At 42.1% G+C, this 20,446-nt stretch overlaps 1 protein-coding gene across 1 annotated transcript; it reads right to left on the reverse strand.

Moving 5' to 3' along the window:
* Positions 1-5,370: 5,370 nt before the first annotated feature.
* Positions 5,371-19,014, reverse strand: PERP (p53 apoptosis effector related to PMP22). The gene is made up of 3 exons (XM_025865985.2): positions 18,641-19,014; positions 8,444-8,584; positions 5,371-6,844 (listed from the first exon to the last, which is right to left on the reverse strand). The coding sequence occupies exons 1-3, from the start codon at positions 18,852-18,854 to the stop codon at positions 6,618-6,620; spliced, it is 582 nt and encodes a 193-aa protein (XP_025721770.1). The 5' UTR covers positions 18,855-19,014; the 3' UTR covers positions 5,371-6,617.
* Positions 19,015-20,446: the final 1,432 nt, after the last annotated feature.

The following is a 20,446-nucleotide window of genomic DNA, read 5'->3' on the forward strand; positions in this document are numbered from 1 at the left end:
ATTCTAATGGTAAATTCTGTCAACATGAAAGTCATCATGGCCAATGCCAGCCTCCTATATGTACTTCAGTTTTTCAATCTTCTCTGTCTGGACTGAAATCAGTTTTTCTTTTTGTTGTGTTTGTTTGCTTGTTTGTTTGTTTTTTCAAGGAAAAAACATTTAGGCATTGTGGTGTTACTTAACTAGAAATTGGGTGGGGTGGCATTTGGAAATACGCCTTGTCAATGAAGCATTTCAACTGAAGAAGATCCACTGAGTCACCCGAAAAGAAAGCATAGAACAGACAGAGGATTCACCTATGGAACTTGCTTTCGAAGTCTCCCTAAATTGACTTGTAGTGGTTTAGTTCGGTTTCTGTTTCAAATCGAAGTGTTCCCTCTTAAAAGTAACTAATCCAAAAACAGTTGACAATCGCAGGCTAATTACCTTGAATCTTTGTACTGGAAAAACTGGCTGAGCAAACCATTATGCAACTATCATTATTATTTGGTGACTCATTATCACTAAGACAGCCTTATTCCAGTTAAATCAACCAGATTCCATTTCTTTGCCAGAGAGCTATGTTTACACACCACACACACAGACACACACAACTTCGGAGTTTTCCTTTATCTCCACAGCTAAGGAGACTACATTCCTAGATCAACAGTGAAGTGCAGAAGAATACAAGTGGAACATCTTTAATATGGCAGGGTCTGAACCTCTTCTAACTTCCCTTTTCGGCTGCCTTTGCCCACACCTGAGGTGTGTTATCCTCCCACTGCCACACCCAGAAAATACACCCAGCCACTTAGCCGACTTGTGGAATCCAGGAACAATGAGCTGTGCAAGCGACAAGGCAAGCCCAGCTTCCGAAGAATGATCTCAAACAACAAAAGACTCTGAACATCGACTGACGGTCCCAATCTCAGTCTGTCCTCAGGAGCTTTAAAACCTGAAACCATATCCACAGGGGTGAGATAAAGCAATCTTTTGACCTCGGTAGATCTGTTGTTAACACTCCGTTGCAAAACAAAACAAACCAACCAAACAAACTAAAACAGTTGCGGAAGGAGGAGGAAATGGGGGAATTCAAAAGAAGGAGCAGGAAGTCAGTCTCTTCATCCCCAGTTCCCTGAGCAAAGTGTTCTTGCCCCTGGAGGAGACGTGGGCATCCTTACTGCATGAGTGTACGAAATATTCTTGTTCAGAGTCATCCCTCTTTCACGGCAATTTAGATTTCAAAGTTGCTGGAATTTCTGTTACGGTTTTCCTGGTAATACTGTGAATTTCTTTCTACAGAAGGGAATTAAGTACTAGAGGACTACTACAAACACTTACTTGTCTCTTCCACCTAAATCAGAGTCAAGGTACTGGAAGTTCAGACAATGGCTTCTAAGGAGACAATGATGTCCTCAAATAGGTCGAGCTTCGTTCACATCTGCTCCATTTTATTTGAAGATTTGGGAAAGGGAGGTGGAGAGTTAAGTAAGTGTGATTTAAGATATTTTTATACTAAAAGAAGCATGGCTCTATTTCAAATTAAACAGTTGCACAGAAAATCAGGTGAAACTGGGAGCTCTGCCTCACCTTCCTCTGCTGAGAGTCCTTGGGTGAAAAAGGTTTACACACAATGAGGCAGGAAAGTGAAAAGGAGCCCTTTTTCTATTTGTTTCTATTACTGATGAGGAATACTCTAGAGCATAACAAAAACTGAAAGGACGAGATATGGTCTGTCTGTATCTAGGTACTCTACAGTTTATGAGAATACCATGTGTTCAGTACATACTTCAAGGTAGTCTATAAACAATAATGAAGACTCACGACATTCTGTAGTGTATGGATGGTTCTAATGTCTAAAAAAAGTTACGACCAGTCATCTGCAATATCAAAAGCAGTACATGTTAAAAAGCCTAAAAATAAGTGCTTCTGAAAGATGGTCCTGGGTTTTTATTCACGAGGCCTTCCCCATCAAGCCACCAGACCAAGACTGGACCCTCTCATTTCAACCACACCCCTGGGATAATCTGGAAAATGGCTTATACCTGCAACACTTGCAAAGTGATGACTCACATGGTCCAATCACAGAGAAGTGATCCAAAAGAAGAGAGCATGATCATGAAAATTCAAAGCAGTGTGAACTGCATTTCTCCAACTCCATGCAGGGAGATACACAGACCCTAGAAATCTATTTTTAAATCTCTTTTTTTCCTTTCTCCCATTTATTTCCTTTAGCTGCCCCCACCAGGCTTAGCCCTTTATACTTCTGGCCCTCCACCTTCTCCTTTACTCCTCCCCATTATACAATACCCCCCCCCCCCCCAACCCCCCAAACACACCACGAAGGCACACCCTTCCCTAGAGTATGGAAGTGGAAGAGGTTGAGGGCCCCACACCTACACAATGGGAGGCGAGGGACACCCACAAATACTCGTCCAGTAATATTACCCACTGTACTATTCCCCACTGCACCAAATACCATAACACTGTATTTTGCACTTATTATTCCTGTTATTTACTAGCTGTCTGACCTTGAGAGAGTTACTTCACGTTCCTATGTTTTCATTCTTCCTTTGAACAATTAAGAATAAACTAAACCCATATCAGAGGGTCGAGATAAAGTTTGTATGGGTTAGTACCTGGGAAGCCCTTAGAACAGAGCATGCTATTTAATAAGCGTGACCATCATCTCTGGGTTGTGCCTACAGGTCAACTGTTCCCTTCTGTGAGTGTAGGAGTCTGGCAGGAGGAAGGGGACCAGACCAACTGGCAAACTCTTCATGGAGCAGACCATTTCCCCTGATTTACACCCTCCCCCCTTTCTCAGTGTTACTCTTTTCTCTGCCAACTCCAAGCTCGGCACCTCTTTGCCACTTATCAAACAATACAGCTGTTAATTCCCCAACAGCCACCTTGAGTTTATTCTGGGTGGTGGCTTTACTCCACTGTTGACGATGTCACTCATTTTTCATCTTCTCAAATTTGACAAAGCCTCTGGTTAGCTAATGGACCCTTATCTTGTTATGGATTTAATCCCTCTAGTAGTTGTTTATTTTTCTACATTTTTTCCCATATTGGTCAGAAATATGGATTTAATGGAGTCCGCTCCACCATCTTGAATCAGAAGCTCCCTGGAATACACATAAAGCTTTTCTTCTAAGCTTTAGAGTTACCTAAGCTCATGATAGAGTTCACATTCACTTATTTAGTGGTTCTTTCAACTATAGGAATCTTCTTTCATTTTCAATTAAAGAAAAAATTCCATCACAGTATTAAGATTTTGGTCATTGTCTCTAGCTGTGAAAGTCTGTTTGAAAAAAGACGCATAAAAAAAATAGCATCACTTTACCCTATTTCCTTTTTCCCAAAAATATTTAAGTAAATTAACAAATGAGCAGATACACATACAAACACACCGAATCAAAGAATTTTGAAGGAAAAAAGGATCATTGGGGTGCCTGGGTGGCTCAGTCATTAAGTGTCTGCCTTCGGCTCAGGTCATGATCCCAGGGTCCTGGGATCGAGCCCCGCATCGGTCTCCCTGCTCGGCTAGAAGCCTGTTTCTCCCTCCCCCACTCTCCCTGTTTGTGTTCCCTCTCTCGCTGTGTCTCTGTCAAATAAATAAATAAAATCTTTAAAAAAAAAAAGGATCATTTGCAACCATTTTATGAATGGGGTTATAAGGCGGGGGGCGGTAGGGGGGAGTAAACTGCCCCAAGCCTGCACAGCCAGCAAGAGCCGAAGTTGGATGAGATTCAAATATGGCTTTTTCGGGTATGCCTAGAAACACAAGCTGATTCAGCACTCGTGTTTATTATATGAATAGGACTATCTTTCATCAGGAGTTTGTAGCAAAAATGAAGATATTAGGACTATATTCTCCCATCGTTTTCATTTTCTTAGAAAAGGAAAGCCTATGAAACTTTATCGTCAGTCCTGCAGTATATGCTTTTGAAGCTAAAAGTAATTACAATCCATAGTTACCTTGTATGACAACTGAAAGACCTTGCCATATTACTTCTTTGTTACATTCAACAGTAGATGGCACCGAGCATATCTGACTACTTATAGTGTGAGCGTGAGATAATTGTTCGGGAACCTACAACTGCTTATTTAAAGGGTGGGGACTCTTAATATAATTACAGAGCCAAAAGCCACCCAGCTTTACTAGGGGAAATATCACACAATGTATTGTTAGTCTTCAGATGGTTTCTTAGTCAAATTCTTCATTACTCTCCAGAATGCTCGGGAATTCTCCAGCTCCGTTCATGACATAAAGGTATACCGTCCTGGTGAATACGAATCAACAAGGAACGGAGGATCTCTGTGCCTGAACAAGGCTGAAAGAAGTAGAACATTTTAGCCAAAGTAACAATGCTCAGTGGGTCTTTGTCACAAACATTTCAAATTGAAATGCTTCTGTTAATATAGCCCATCGGTCCCAGCAAGCCATATTTTTTCTAAATGTGCATCATTAGAATCTAGTGTGTAACTTATTAAGGAGGGGAAGGAGAAAGTTGGACAGGGAAAAATCCGAAGATAGGAGGGCTTGCTTTAGAGAAACTTGTATCTGAGACTTGTTTTCAGGTATAATGGGAGCTCTAGTTGTTTAATGTCTAGCTACTCATTACCTTTTTGAGTTACCTGTGCTATTATTTTCGAAGACGACATTTTTGGCATGGCCAATTATCACTTTGAGTCCTCTACCTGTCACAAAATTTTAAAAAATTTTTGGTGTAATCACCCAGGTGACATTCTTCTAAATTTATGATGAGAAACATTCACCTCATATTTTGAAAAACACAGGAAAAAAAACTGACTGCCAAGAGCCAACTGGTCAAAAGAGGCACTAAGAAGTATCTCCAATCTCCCACCATGCCACTCGACAACCCGTCTTCACATTTCCACACACACCAGGGGAGAATTAACCTACAAACCATGCTGGAAAACCATGATCAGATGGGAATGTGGACAAGGGGAAAAGAAGAAACCTGAGTGGAAGAAGATCCCATCTCAGGCGGGAAGATGAGAGAAGAATGAACCTTCAGCTAAACCACACAAATATTCCGTGGCATCTGGACCTATGAGAAGCCTCTTAGTCCATTTCCCTCTGGGGGCAGCACTGGATAGAGGCTGAATGGGATCTGTGTGCCAGGTAGTGGTCATTGAGGAAGCAGTCCAGGGAGCAGACTACTAGAATCCATGAAAGTCCCTTCAAACATTGTTATCGGAAATGTAAAATCAGCAAGACCCTTCAAACTAAGAAAAAGCTACTTTTCATTTTATCCGATGTTCTTACTATTTTGCCCGACTCAAAGCATCTTCTAAAAATTCCCTTCCCCAGAGTGGAAAAAGGAAAAAAAGCAAGACCAAAAACTACAAACTAGAAACAAGATTAGAACACCTGGTTTATTGGGGAAAATTCATAATGAAAACTGCAATTGTTTATTCTGCAACTTATAAAATAATAATTTGATATATAAAATGAACTGGTTTTCATTATGTAAGTACAAATGGTAAAAAAAAAAAAATCATAGCGCGATATATCCTCTATTTGCCATTCAGGGAAATCCCACATCCCTGAATTCTCCTGTTGTATGTCTTATATCAGATATTTTATATCTCTTTTTCCAAGGAAGACCAGGTTTGTAACTACATTTAAGGTGTTGTTTACAATTGCAATCTACCAGAAGTTGTGTCTATATGATTAGAGCCCAGTCAAATCTGAGATGAACAATTCAAGCCAATTCCTCTCCTTTGGCTGTTTTAATGTCACTTTCTGAGAGGAATGGAGCTCCTAACGCTTTACTAAACCACCAATTCATGCCTATCAGTCGTGATGAATTAGACCCAGCCCATCTTTCAATCCATCTACTGTGTTCCTAAACACATAGACACAAAAGAGTACAGATTCATTAATACAGCATTTTCCCACACCCCAACCCTATAAACCACTTTAAAAGAAAAAAATTCCTCTTAACCTTTCACTACATAAGGAGGCCTTACAACTGCAGCAGGCTTTGGCTATGAAAGAATACTTTCCTACATGCCATATCAAGTAGACGTGAAGCTTCGCAAAACAAATCAGGATATTAGTGAGAAATTCTCACAAACGATACGCATTTAGGAAACTATTTCACTTCTTTAAATAGGGTGAAGGCTTGGAAAATATCTTTTGCATTTCTTTTAGGATATTGGGTCACGGACAATTTTTACTAATATCTCTCTCTTCTCGTCGGCTCTTAATAGACCCAGTCCATTCCATCTGGGAAAACCAGAAACTTGATCAGGTCAGTCCAATCTTTGAAGCCTTCTCATTTTTGCCTTATACAGTGGTTAAGCTTCATATTCATATTCTTTTACAAATGTCATATAAATGGTATGAATAGATATTAGGGGATATTGGCATATTAGAGGTCATTAGTTAAAGAAGTAAGTTTTGTTTACAAAACATATATAAAAGATGAATACGAAACTATAACACCATTTAAGTAATATTTTCTCCCAAATTATTTTAGCATTGACTAGTTTAATGATAGGAACACCGCCCACAAAATGGGTTCAAAGGATGCTGGAGAAGACAGTCTCTTGCTCTGGGATCCATCTTGGCAGCAGCGATCTTCTGCTCACTCCCCACCTTAGGCGGATGTGTAGAAGTACCTGGGCTTGGCATTGCCCAAAAGGTCATCTTCGTAGTTGGGAAGGCAACAGAAGAAGAAGGCACAGCCGATCAGGATAATCGTGGCCGCCCACCCAAAACCATAGGCCCAGTTATAGATGTAAGTGACACCGGGGTTGCCATGAAGGTTGAAGGTCTGCGTGTACTTCACAGGGTAAATTACCAGGGAGATGATCTGGAATACAGCTAAAGGGAAGAAAAACATCCCAAAGTGAATATGGACACATGAATGAATGCACGGGGACAACAGATTAACTCCCTCTTCCACAGCTGGTTTTTGCCATTAAATCAGTGTTAAATCTACTTCTGGCTAATGAAAGAGACTGGCGGGGGATCTATTCATCATGAGCCAAAACAAGTTATTGACTCTTGTATGTCAGAGAGACCTGGCACTGAGCAGAATGCTGAATATATGAAACACGGACAGAAAGCAATTAGAGAATCCCTCTTTAGGACATGTGTGAGCATTGTATTTACGTAAGGTCAGAGTGCAAAACGGTGGTGTACAGCCGAAAGCAGGGTGGTACAAAAGAGTATCTTTTCTTCTTGGTATTTCCTGTGCCAAACACAGTTAATATTTTCAGGGCTAGCAAAAATAATATATACACCTACACGTGTGTACACGCACACGTGTACATATATTTGACAATATTGATATTTAACAGCACACCACCGGAATATTCATTTAATAAATGAGTAACTGAATGACACAACAAGCCAGTGATGTGAATGATCAACGTAGAGAAACACCAGAAAAGCCTGAAGAGGAGGTGGGAATCTGAGGAATAAATGGAAATGGAGAGATGGAGGTCAGAGGGAACAGCATTCCAGGCTGGGGGAACAGAAACAGGAGGGGAATAGTCCTACTGCCACGGGGAAGTGTAAGGAGGAGATAAGCAAGAAAACACAGGTCGAGAAGACTTCTAAACTCTTTGGTATAAGAGTCACCTTCTTACAATTACTATTAATCATGTTAACATTTTAAGCAACTTAAAAAAATAAGAACTTGATTTAATCGAATTTTGTATTCTTTTTCAATGAACATGCATAACTCCGTGAAGCTATAATGACATACACATGCTATGTTGTGTTCTGCATTCTTTTCACATAATATTTCCCATGTCTGTTGCCACGTCATAGGGTAGGAACACATTTTCACTCTGTAACATTAAGACTCTAGTCTACACCAAGCGGTACCTGCCGGCTGTGCTCCTAGATCCCTAGTTCTTGCATTCCATTAATAAATGTACACTCTGACCACACCCGCCTGCATCACTAAATCCCCCATCCCGCAGAATCAGCTCTATGATGCAAAAAGGCAGTTCCGGAGCTGGCCCCTCCTAGGGTCTCCTGTCGCACTGCAGAAAACCTTTCTATGACCCGTCACATCATAAGACTGTAACACTCCTTCCATAAGTAAAATGGCTCAGGGGCATTCCAGCCCCCTCAGCAAGGGGGCTCACAGGAGGCCAGCACTGGGGCTACTATGGAAACAGTGCACTGAGTCAGCCCTGTCTCAGCCCTGGTCCCTCAAAGTTGGGGTGTCGCTGGATGTGGGGGGTCACCTCTAAGAGACAGCAGCATGCAGCATGGATGGGAGGCACGAGGTACCATCTGAGACACAGGAGGAAAGGGACCTAGACCTCAAAGCACATGTCTCTGTTACCTCTGCCCGTGGTGACACGTTTTCAGACAATAGATCCGGAAGTGTAATTATCAAGGATTACAGGGCTATCGTGAGGTCTACTGAAGGGTACAAATGAAGAGCCGCTGACTTAGTCTTACCAGCCAGGGCCAGGAGGCCTCCAATCACTCTCAGAAAGACGAGCATCTGGGGTCCGCAGAGGGCAAAGAAGGACAAGATGAAACAGATCACCAGGATGATAAAGCCACAGAAGAGCATGGCGGCCGCTGCCCTTCCCCACGCTGCAAGAGAAAAGAAAGTAAGAAGACACACGGGCCAAATTTTAAAATCACCTATCAAAGTATCAATAGGAGTTTTTTTTTTTTTTAATTGTCCACTACTTTATTTGGGTGGAAGGACAGTCTTTTTGACAGAACCTCAGCACCTCCGTATGTCAAGGGAGGAATAGGCAATTCACAGGGAGGGCACGGACATATTCCTTGTAGTAATGCCCTCTCCCCTCAGACCTGGGGCAAAGGTTTCTATCTCTGAAATGAAAGTTAAAATCCATTCAACTGTTCCTCATATAATAAAGAAGCCATACAAACAGGTATATTTAAAAGGTTCTCTCCCTCTGTCCCTCCCCCTGCTCATGCTCCCTCTCGCTCTCTTGCTCTCGCACGCACGCTCTCAAATAAATAAATAAAATATTTTAAAAAATAAATAAAATAAAATAGAAGGTTCACTCAAGTTCAACATAAAACAACTATAACAAACAACACTTATGCTATTGAACAATTAAGTTATAATCCCTTTAGGAAATGGTTCAAATACCTTTAAAAAGATCTTTGGTTCATATTAATGTTTGGTGCTGTGCCAAAATAATCTTGGAAAACGTTACTTATGACTAGGCAGAGAGGTGCACTAAAACAATTTAAAGAAGCTGTGACTTTTATAACAAGCTTAGGTACAAACATATGCCATTGTTTGTCTAAATTTTCACTTCTGAAGTATTCAGAATTGATAGCACAAGACTTCTTAATAATGGGTATGGGCCTTAAAAGCAATCAGGATGAAGGGAAAACTGAGTTCTGGGTTTGAAAGTCCGCATGGGCACCTCCAGCCCTGTGTTGTTGTTCTACCTTGAGCCTGTGGACATAGGGAGAGCCAAGATACCCAGGCTAACAATTCTAGTCAGTAATTCCCGGTGTGCAACCTGCACTGATTTCAAAAATCTCTTCCAATATAACCTGCTTTCTAGAGGGCATAACTAACACTGATGATGGAATTACTCTTGCCAGGCACTGCGCTAAGAACTTGACATGCATCCGTTCACTAAATCTTCACACTAACTTTTAATGTTCTCTTCTTTTTTTTTTTTCTTTTAAGAGAGGGAGGTGGGGGAGGAGCAGATGGAGGAGGGGAGAGAGAATCTTAAGCAGGTTCCATGCCCACTGCGGAGCCTGAAGCAGGGCTCCATCTCACGACCCTGAGATCATGACCTGAGCCTAAATCAAGGGTCGGATGCTTAACCAACTGAGTCACCCAGATGCCCCACAATACGTTTTAAAGGTTCATACTATCATCATTTCTTTAGTGGGGCACCCGGCTGGCTCAGGAGGTAGAGCATGGGACTTCTGATCTCAGGGTTGTAAGTTCAAGCCCCACGTTGGGTGTAGAGATAACTTAAAAATAAAAAAAAAAAATTTATCATCATTTCTTTAGAAATGAGGATATACTAAGGCTTTGAAAGTTCAGATGACCTGCCCATAGCCACACAGTTGGTAGGTGGTTCAGGCAGAGTTTGATTTCCAGCCTGGCTAAACCCAAAACAGGATTCTTTTCAGATACATAATTTACATAAAATCCACTCTTTCAAAGTGTACAATTCAGGGGTCTCTACTATATCCACAGGGTGGTGCAACCATCACCTCTTACAATTCCAAAATTTTCATCACCCCCAGAAGAAGCCCCGCATCCATTAGCTGTCACTTGCCATTCTCCCTTTCCTCCAGCTTCTGGCAACCATTAATCTAGTTTCTGTCTCTACCAATTTGCTTATTCTGGACATTTCCAATAAATGGGATCCATACTGCGTGGCCTTTCGTGACTGTCTCCTCTCACCTAGCATAATGGCTTCAAGGCTCACCCATATTTGCAGGTACCAGTACTCCATCTCTTTTTATAACCAAAAAATATTCTGTTGTACAGATCTTCCACATTTATTTTATCCATTCATTCATTCATTGATGGACGAACATGCGCTCTTGACCTATTCCTCTGTATTGCACCCGAAAAAAGTAAAAAGCAAACTGCTCTGGTTTTACTCCTTCTCCAACACAGGTTGGCTGACACCTGCACCCTCCCTTCTGGATAGGTCATTTGGCTGGTCCAAGTAAAAGATATCAGAGAGCAGAGGTAGCCCGGGCTCTGAAGCCAGCCGGACCTCATTTCTACCCTGCCTCTGCCACCAAGTAGCCACTGTCGTCTGCACAGCTGCTAACCGGGGCAAAAAATGCCTTCTCTCAAGACAAGTGTGAGCATGACAGCCCTTGTGTGAAAAGTCAGGGAGCTAGAAATTCTCCAGCCTTCACCGTTCAAGAAGTTACTTGTGTATGCCTATGAACTTTTCTCTGGGATCTCGAGTTTTTCCGTTTTCTTCCTATATTTGCAAAGTTCTGCGCTATCACATCCTTGTTCCTCAGTTACCCGCCACATGTTTACATCTTCATCTGTTATAGACAAACCTGAACTAAGTTCCCTGTTGCTTTCTCCAATCCCCAAGCTCCTCCCAGATCTTCCTCTAGGTTTATGAATGACTGGGGCATGATAGGTTATTAAGGAGAAGACACATTTTTTAATATGCCTCAGAAATACCATGTTTCCCCACAAATGATGCCTTAGTATCCCTGCAGGACAAGGCTGAGAGCGCATGAATGGGCCTGATTTGATATTTATAATTTTCATTACTTCCCCCCAGATCTTTCTGTGCTTTCTGGAGATCAATAAGAGACCTTAGGGCCAAGATAAAATAGAAATGTTTTATTTTAAAATAGAAATGAATAAAGCCAGAATGTGAAACATTCTCACTTTTGCCTTGTCCTTCAAGTAAGGGAACTTGCAAGAGAAGCGGGACCATGCTTTGGAAAGAACGTTAATCAGATCATCTCAAAGCCGAGCCCAAAGACCATGGTGTCAAAAGCATCAGTGGTGCTTATCAAAAATATAGATTCCTGTGGTTCCCTCCCAACCCACTGAATCAGAACTCAAGAGGTAGTACCCAGGAATCTGCACCTTACTGACATTTCTTACATCCATGCTAAAGTTTGAGAACTAAGAGAGACGGTTAATCTCCTTATAAAAACAGATGCAGCACTGCCAAAAACAAGAGCATATAATTTTCTGGATGTGACCCACTGTCAATTACAGTCACATTTCTATAGATGTTTCTGGTTACTGCCAATGATTATATTCAATTAAATCCAATTATTAATTCAAAGAAGCAGATACTGATTTTTCCTTTTGAGTTCATAGGTTCAAAACTGCATGCAAAGGAATGCAAACGTAGGGGAAAACTGCATGGCCGAATGTGAATTTTTGATAATAAAATCTCCTAACAAAGAATATATTTTGATAACCAAATTTTGACAGTCACAGATTAAGGTTTTATAAGTAGAGCTAAATAAGTCATGTATGATGTAGCTATGGAGAGTAACATTATTCCTATTTATTTGAGGAAGATGAATACAGATTATTGCTATTACTACTTCCTCTAACATGATAGCTGAGGTGTAATTTACACTGAGTTTCAAGTATTTGAAAGGAATTAAGAAAACGGCAAGCCAGTTCACCTAACCTGAAGCCAACCAGTGAGCACAAATATAAACACAGCCCATTTTAAGCACTTGGCCTATGCTATGTGAAATAATTCAGTCACGGTTTGTTTACTTAAAATGCTGAGTCTAAAGAAAATCAAAATGGCAAATTAAGTGGCATCTTGTCCAGAGAAAGGCTTCTCTGGAAGTAGAACATGTGTAACCTGCTCCTACAGCATGGAAACGCCCACACTGAATCACTTAACTACTACTGAAGACCCAAACCTTGGCACGGCTTTGAAGATCTGGCTGATGAATAATGAGTAAGCCAACCTGCCTTCTCATATCAATGACTATGTTGCTATAAAATGATGAGATGGACCCTCCCGGGTCTTAGCAGGGTCAGCCCAACCCTATATTCTGTCCGAGAAGGGGACCGAAAGCCATGTAGACTTATAAGATGGCAAATCTCCATGACATACATTTTGAAAAGTTAAGGTAAATCTGTACCCCAAGTACCTGTGGTCTCACCTAATTAGCCAGAATGAGCCTAACACCTACAAATTTACCCAACCCTTTGGGGAACTATTCATATTTTTATACGATACCATGGTCTAAATTATACCATATCTACCAACCCCAATAGAAAAACACCAATTTTTTAAAAAACTTATCCTACTACTTCTTCCATGATTGAACAGATAGATGGTCCTTGGCTCTTCACAGGCAATATGTACATCTTTATTGTGAAGACAAGTCTGTCCTCCATTATTATTTTATACGCAAAATTGTATTGCCTTTTCTAATTGTGGTTTGTGATAGGGAGCAGGAAGGATTCTCGCTGTCAGTTAGCACTCTCTGAACTGAGAACACAAATCATGCAGTACTCCAGGTAAACAGATGCCGTGTTTCTGAGCAGGAATGGTTTCTGTTCGTTCTGTCTCCTTAAGGGAAGATGAATTTGGTGTTACATATGATCTACTATGCCCTAAATTTATTTTCTAAGTGCCATTTGGAGAAGTTCCTATTATCAAAGAAAACAGCAGCCTTATAAATCCACTTGTAAACAAGATTCATTGAAGATCCATTTGGATGAAGAACAGCTTACCTAATTTTGCCATCACTTGCAAAGATGCAACATTAAATCAACACAAATGGTCACTAATGAAATTCTGAGTTTTTCCTAGGAAATGCTTTTAAGTTATTTTGTATGAGAAAAATGCTGTATCTTTTTTCCAGTGACGACATGTGAAAATAGAATGTTACAAGGCAAATACAGCTAGGAAAAGACCAGTGAGGTCAACTGATAAGAAAGGAGCAAAATAGATGATAGATGATAGATAGATGATAGATAGATAGATAGATAGATAGATAGATAGATAGATAGATAATAGATAGATAGATAGATGATAGCAGAAATAAATAAATACCTTGAATGCCAAGCGAGAAACCATAAAGCAAACTGAAGCTTGTGGAAAAAAGAAAACATCTTTCTAAGACGAGAGCACTACTCATATTTTTAGTATTGTGGGTAATGTTTTGCAGACTGTCACTAACTATTCCTCTAAAGTTAGTTTTTCTTTCACTGGATATGCTGCATTCTTCAGTAGTTTTACATGTGGGCCCCAAATACCGACCAAAACAGGCTGGCCTAGCCCCTTACTCAGTGCCCTGCAGACACCAACCTGCCACCCAATTCAAGTAGGGTCCCTTTCCAGAACAACAGATTCATCTATTAATAGTACGAAGGCCTTAGCTAGTAAATCTGAGATTTTGTCAGATCTCATACTGTTTGTGTAGTGTTCTTTATGTCAGACAGACTCTTTATGTCATAGAACTGAAAACTGGATAAAATCATGGCTGAAAAAATTAAAAAGATCGTATCTACAAATAAAGATACACATGGGTGGAATATATATTCAAAAAGACTGGGGCATGTCCAATGAGGAGGTGATCCGCAGGAACACAGGCCAATGCCTCTGAAACCAGAAATCGCTTACAAATCACCTGGCGATCTTGTGAAAATGCAGATTCTGCTTCAGCAGGTGGGGCCTGAGACACCGAGTGTCCAATAACCTTCCAGACAAGGCGGATGCTGCTGGTCTGGACGTTGAGTAGCAAAAATCTAGAGGACAACTTGTCACAGGCCTCCAAAAAACTCTACGTCGGAAGAAGTGATTTTGCAGAAGCGTTAGAAGGCAGTAAAGCAAGGTCAGGATCACATGGGATGGCATCCAATCGGTGTGAGATTCTTTACATACTCTACATTTTCTCCTGAAACTGAGCCTGATGGTAACTACTTACCGCTGGGTTTTTATAGAACCCTGACACATTACCTCTTTACAGTCTTGTTTTAAAGTCTCAGTGGGGAAAAACCATCCCACCCAGGAAGATGTGGACATGGGGATTTGTACCCTGAATTTAGATAACTAGCAGGGAATCGGGGAGCTATCCTCACAGACTTGAAAATCTGTCAGATGAAAAAGGCAGGGAAATTGAATTTACATGGAAGCATACTTGCTCTCCATCAGTATAAGACAAGTACTTTTAGACAAATAGCAGCATCCAGGGAACCGAATTAAGATGCAGAACAAAGGGAAGAGGCTTAGCTCGTCACAGGGGTGTTGATGAGCACAGGCTTTGGTGAAAGCCCTTCTATTATAGCCTCCCTATTATGGGAGTCTGTGTCCACTAGCAGGGAGAAAACAAGTTAGGTCACTTAAAAGGGAGTGAGGTTCCCAGGCAGTTCCTGCTAAGCCCAGCAAGTGGGCCAATCACTGGTTCCGGAAACACGTCTGGATTTTATAAATCAATACACACATATATATATTTTTAGCTATGACCAATTGAGTGGCCAACTTTTTATTTTGCTATGTAAAACCATGAACACCCACCCACAAAGAATAATCTATACATGTTTCCATAAAACAATGACATTGCAATACCTCTCCCCGCCTCCCCTCGGAAGAGCCTCAAGAGCCTAATCTCAACATGAAGTCCTTTGAGTTGAATTTAGCCTGATGTAAACCTATTCACTTGGTACTTATCTTTCTCATTTTCTGCACAGTTAAGAACCATAGGGCTAAATGATCTAAAAATATTTCATATAATACTCTGATTCCTGGACTTACCCGAGACTGATTTCATGTAAAAACAAAACAAAACAAAAAAACAAAAAACAAAAACAAAAACAACACATTCAATGCACTGTGCGGTATTCAGAGGCATCTGGTAAAAAGGAAGCTCTGTATTTCTGAGTTCAGAGCTGAGGCAGGCACTCTGATTTGGCTGCCATTCCTGGCGCCAAAATATTTCATATAATACTCATGGTAAAAAGGAAGCTCTGTATTTCTGAGTTCAGAGCTGAGGCAGGCACTCTGATTTGACTGCCATTCCTGGCGCATAAACTCATCACAATTAGTTTCCACCCTGACAAGTAGGCACCTGCTTGGGATTTGAAATCTCCATCATTGATATTTAAAATATCCTTCTGATGTATTTTTTTCCTAAAACTGGGGAAGAAAGGGTGCCGGCAGAACAAAAACAGTATGCGTGAACATGCACGCAAATGCAATTTTGCATTTTATTTATAGGTGAAATTTGACCGATCATTTCAATGTTCTCTTCCTGTTTGGACAAATATAAATGTGAGATTCTCTCCATGCTCTACATGCTCATGATTTTGTTTAAAAATCAAATGAGTATTTGTGAAGCTGGGTATTTCTTTAGTTGTTAATATCATGTAAAAGCAAATATTCAGTGTATAATTTAGTTCATTTATAAGGAAAAATCAGGTGATGCAGCAGTCTGAAATTCTTTAAAAAACCATCGATAACCATGGGGAATATAATATTCTGCATTTTACATAGTTCTAATGGGTAGTATAATCTGCATTTTACATAGTTTTAAGGAACTATTTCCCTTTATAAAAACGTCTCTCTTATTAGCGTTATTGCCAAGACTTGCCAGGAATAATCTGTGTTTTTAATATCAAAACGAACATACTAATGTTATGAGTATTAATTAATAGAAAGAGATGGTCAAGCACTTTGTAATAAGAAGGTATACTTCCTTAATAGTTACAATGTAAATCACAACGTTTACACTCTAGAACATAGAAAGAAGTTTTTAAAGAGGGATATACACTCTCAGTCCCCTATGTTAAGATATCATTTTAATTAGAGTCATCCACCTTACCCCTTGTTGGGTTTGTACATATGTGGGAGTGTGTGTAAACTGCTTACCCTCTAGAGAGACCTCCTGTAAACATATTGTTTTCCACAAAGCCTTACTGAGCTTATCTGAAAATCTCCAGAGCTAGAGATGCCTAGAAAATCACCCTACAGTGTAGGAATCCACAATTTCAATATCTGTGAAGCAAAACTAGCCAACAGTCCATGGCACAAAATGAAGTGAAAGTATAATAAACACTCCAACTCATCTCTGACCACAGAAGCCTGAGATGGACCTCTCTTCGGGGAGCTCACATCTATATTCTTCTTCCCATGGACACCTAATGACAGTGGATCCTGGATTCATGATTTGATTCTAGGTCTTGCGCAAAAGCTGCGTCTAACACATTATTGGCACTTACTTATCTTTGCAAAGGTCATAGGAATAACTTAACTGAGATGATAAAGCCCACTTACGAAAGTCAGTCTTGCTGCATCATAAAGGTAGTAACAGATTTTTTTTTTTACTTGGAAAACTGAACTTTACCAAAGACCAATTTCTACATCAACTTGAAACATAGTTTATACACCGGATCAGTGGTGTCTTTACAATTAAAAGAGTTTATGCTTTAGACTTCTAATTAAAAAATTAAACCAACAAAACCTGCTTATTCCCTTCCAGATACAAAGCACTATAGCATTGTGAGGCTGGAGGCACCACACCCTCCTACGAAGGTGAGCTCACCTTGCAAGTCAAGAAAAATAAAAACTGCATTGTGTGAGTTTCCCAAGAGGGCTGTAGTCACAGCCAGAGCCTTGCAGGCCAGATCATGTCCCAGGGATAGTGCTGCTGCTGGAGGTTCTACCAGCACCTCTCCTCCCGTGCTGCACTAACCTGACTGCACATGAGGGGGACTGCAGACTGCTCTTTGGGTCTGTACTAGCCTTTGTTCTGAGTATGATAATCAAGTCTGTTTAAAGACACACCTGTTTAAGCAGTCCTATTAAGTTCCCCTACAATAAACTGAGCTCCAATGCATTTTAACTAAAAGATACAGATACGTTACTTCAAAGAAATTAATTCCCTTTTAAGACCTAAAAGATCTGAGATAGAAATGCTGGCAGGCGCTCTGTTTGTTTTAAGAGAGGAAAAACACAGACTTTAAGGAAAGCAGGAATTCCATGCAGTCTTTACAATTTATTAGCTGCTAATGAGGACCATGCCTCCCTTTGCAGGGAAAGCTCATGGTGGGAATTTCCAAACAGTTCCACAGTAGATAAGATACAGCACCAAGCTCTGGACAGGGGCCCCCAGAACCACAAATAAACAGTGTGCTTGGAAGCCATGGGCCACTTCGAAGTGAAAAATCAAGTCAATGGTCCTAGCAGGGAATGAAAAAAAGGCAGGGTAGCCTTCTTTCTGAGTTTAAAACTATTGAACTCAGTTGCTAAAGCGTCATTCAGGAGCATTTAGCTTTAAGTTTCGGATTATGCTCATACTTAACCCCTCCTCTCCCGCACCCCAGGCACACACTGCTAATCACAATAGATCCCCGCTATTCTTCAGGACTACCCTAAGCAGGGGTGGCCCCCGACAGGACTGGGCTCCTCTCCAGTCCCGCGTATTAAGTAAAACACCCGGGCTGCCTCCATGCTGGAAAAATAAAATATTCCATCAGCAATATATTAAATTTGTCAACTCTGCTTCATTTTGCTGGGGTAGAAGATGAGTTTGCTGCGTAGATTTCAAATCAGATTAGAATAAGTAAGTTTTCTAAACAACAATGCCGGATTTAAGTCAAAAAGACAGCCCCTAAAACAAAAGCTAACAAAACTAGCCCGCTGCTTAAAAAATACTGCAGTCCCTATTGAAATCATAACTGCTAAAACTTTGATGGAAAGGGTTTTTTTAATGGAAGAAGAGTTGCTTTCACTTAGTCCCAGTTAAATGAATACACCGACCTTGAGGAAGGCACATATTTGAATATTTATATTTTAATCTTACCAAGAATCACAGGAGGAGGGGCAATGGTAAGAGATTTCAGTAGGTCTCCAATGAACACTTTGTTCATTATATTTCCTCATCTAAACCTTTTCAGTGGCTGAAAATCACCTTTTGCATGTAACTGACAAACCCTACACGAAACATAGTTTAAACTAGGTCCGTTTTCGTCCAGTGTTGGGCCTGGTTCTGGCCACTCTAAAGCAGCTACTGCTTTCTTTTGTTCAGGTCGGATGCTTAACAGACTCCCCCCTACCCCCATCACTCACTACCTCTGCCCCAGTTCAGTCCCTTCACGTAGGGCGGTTTCCGAAGGCCGTGCACGCCCAGCCGTAGCCCAGAGGGCTTCCCGGAGGCGGCGGCACTCACCGTACTCCATGAGGCTCTGGCAGCCATCCTCGTAGGACCCGCTGCCGCCGCCCTCATGGAAGCATCGCCACCACAGAGAGGACGTCTGGATGTGGTCACTCGACTGCAGCCAGCCGCGGCCGGCCAACGCGATAATGTCGAAGGCGATGGCGCTGAGCAGCAGCAGGGGCAGGATCCACCTGCAGCGCTCGCAGGCCAGGCCGCAGCGCAGCATCTCGACGGTGGCGGCGCGGAGGAGAGGAGCGCGCGGGGCTCGGACGCCGCGGAGAGTGGCCCGCGAGCGCGGGCAGCGCGACAAAAGGGAAGAGGCCGCGGGAGGCGGCTCCCGGGAGGACGCGGCTCCAGGCGCCCGGGCCCCACCTAGATTCCGGTGACTCACGGCGCGCCGCCCCGACCTGCCCGGCCAGCCCCGGGGAGCGCGCGGGGAGAGGCGGGGCCGGGCTCGGGTTACACGGGGCGTGGGCGAGCCTAACCCGCCCGCCCTGGGCCTGGAGCCGAGTGGGGGCCGGCACCCGGCCTGGGAAGGGGGCCCGGGGGCCCGGGGCCCGGGGGTCCGGCTGCAGCCACGCGCGCCTCCTCGCCTCGCCACTGCCTCCTTTCCCGCTTCCTGGAGCCTCTCACGCTGCATATGGTTCTCAGTGCCTCACCGGGTGCACGTTTTAATCTGCGCAGACCTGCTAAATATTTAATCCCTGCTGTCCGATAATGGTTTGACTTTCAACAATCCCATATTTGAGTTTCAAGCAGTTTGGGATGAGTGTTCACGTTGTACCTGTGGGTCAATGCTGCGCTGCGTTTGAACGTGTGTGCGCAACCCAGGAGCCTGTCCCTGACCCTCCTAGGCAGAGGTGGCCACTTCCTCCTGGGCTCCACCTTTGTACCTTGTACCGTGGCACACTTCATACTCTTCTCTGCTTCAGTACCCAACTATCCTGCTGGGTCTGGAGCTCTTTGACGGCAGAGGCCGTATTTTATTTATCTGTGTATCCCTGGTGTCTAGCACTGTGTCTGGGTCTTGGGGGAGAGCTCAATACACATTTAATGCATGAACACACTGAATTTAGCGGATGCTCACTTCGGTCTTGGGAGAGCTTCATCTGGCTTCCCGGATACCTTCAGGTCCCGTGTGCGGCAGTCCACCCCCTGTCACAAATCTGTCCCAATTTAAGCCCACGTAATCTACTCTTTTCATTTACTGTTTTGAGGTTTCTCCAAATAAAAACCGTATGTCAACATGCAACCAGCACCTAAAATCCCACCTCCAGTGTCCTGGCCCTGCTTCTGTCACCACCATGACTCAAGTGGGGGGAGGGGTGGCAGCTGGGAGTGGCACCGAGGAGAAACAAATTCCCAGCATCAGGCTCCAGGACGGCCTTGGGCAAATCATGAAAAACATTCAATGAGGGACACATCTTTTTTTTTTTTTTTAATGGGGGGGGTCACATCTTACCTTGTACCTTCACAGATCTCCTTTGAATCCCTTGCTTTTCCCACCAATTTAATATAAAAGAAGGGGGGAATATTTAGCAATGTTTAAAATTTAGTTCTCTGTAATTCCGTTCGGTACTCTCAATAGAAAAAGAATACTATTTTGTCTTATGCAGTTCTCTGGCAATTTTGGGGAACTAATACAATAAAAGTGCTGAGAAAGTTAATGTTTGAAGCCACATGAAAAAATATCTCCAGCCTTAATTTTGCATAAACCACGTTCACATATTTTCCTTAGAGGCAAATATTTTCACTTTGAAAGAATAGATTGGGTGGGGGGCGGCTTCTGCCAAGAGTTAACTGCATACAGTGTAGATT

Source organism: Callorhinus ursinus, unplaced genomic scaffold (assembly GCF_003265705.2).
Source record: "Callorhinus ursinus isolate GAN/ISIS: 27379988/994484 unplaced genomic scaffold, GSC_fseal_2.0 scaffold6, whole genome shotgun sequence".
Classification (NCBI taxonomy): Eukaryota; Metazoa; Chordata; class Mammalia; order Carnivora; family Otariidae; genus Callorhinus; species Callorhinus ursinus.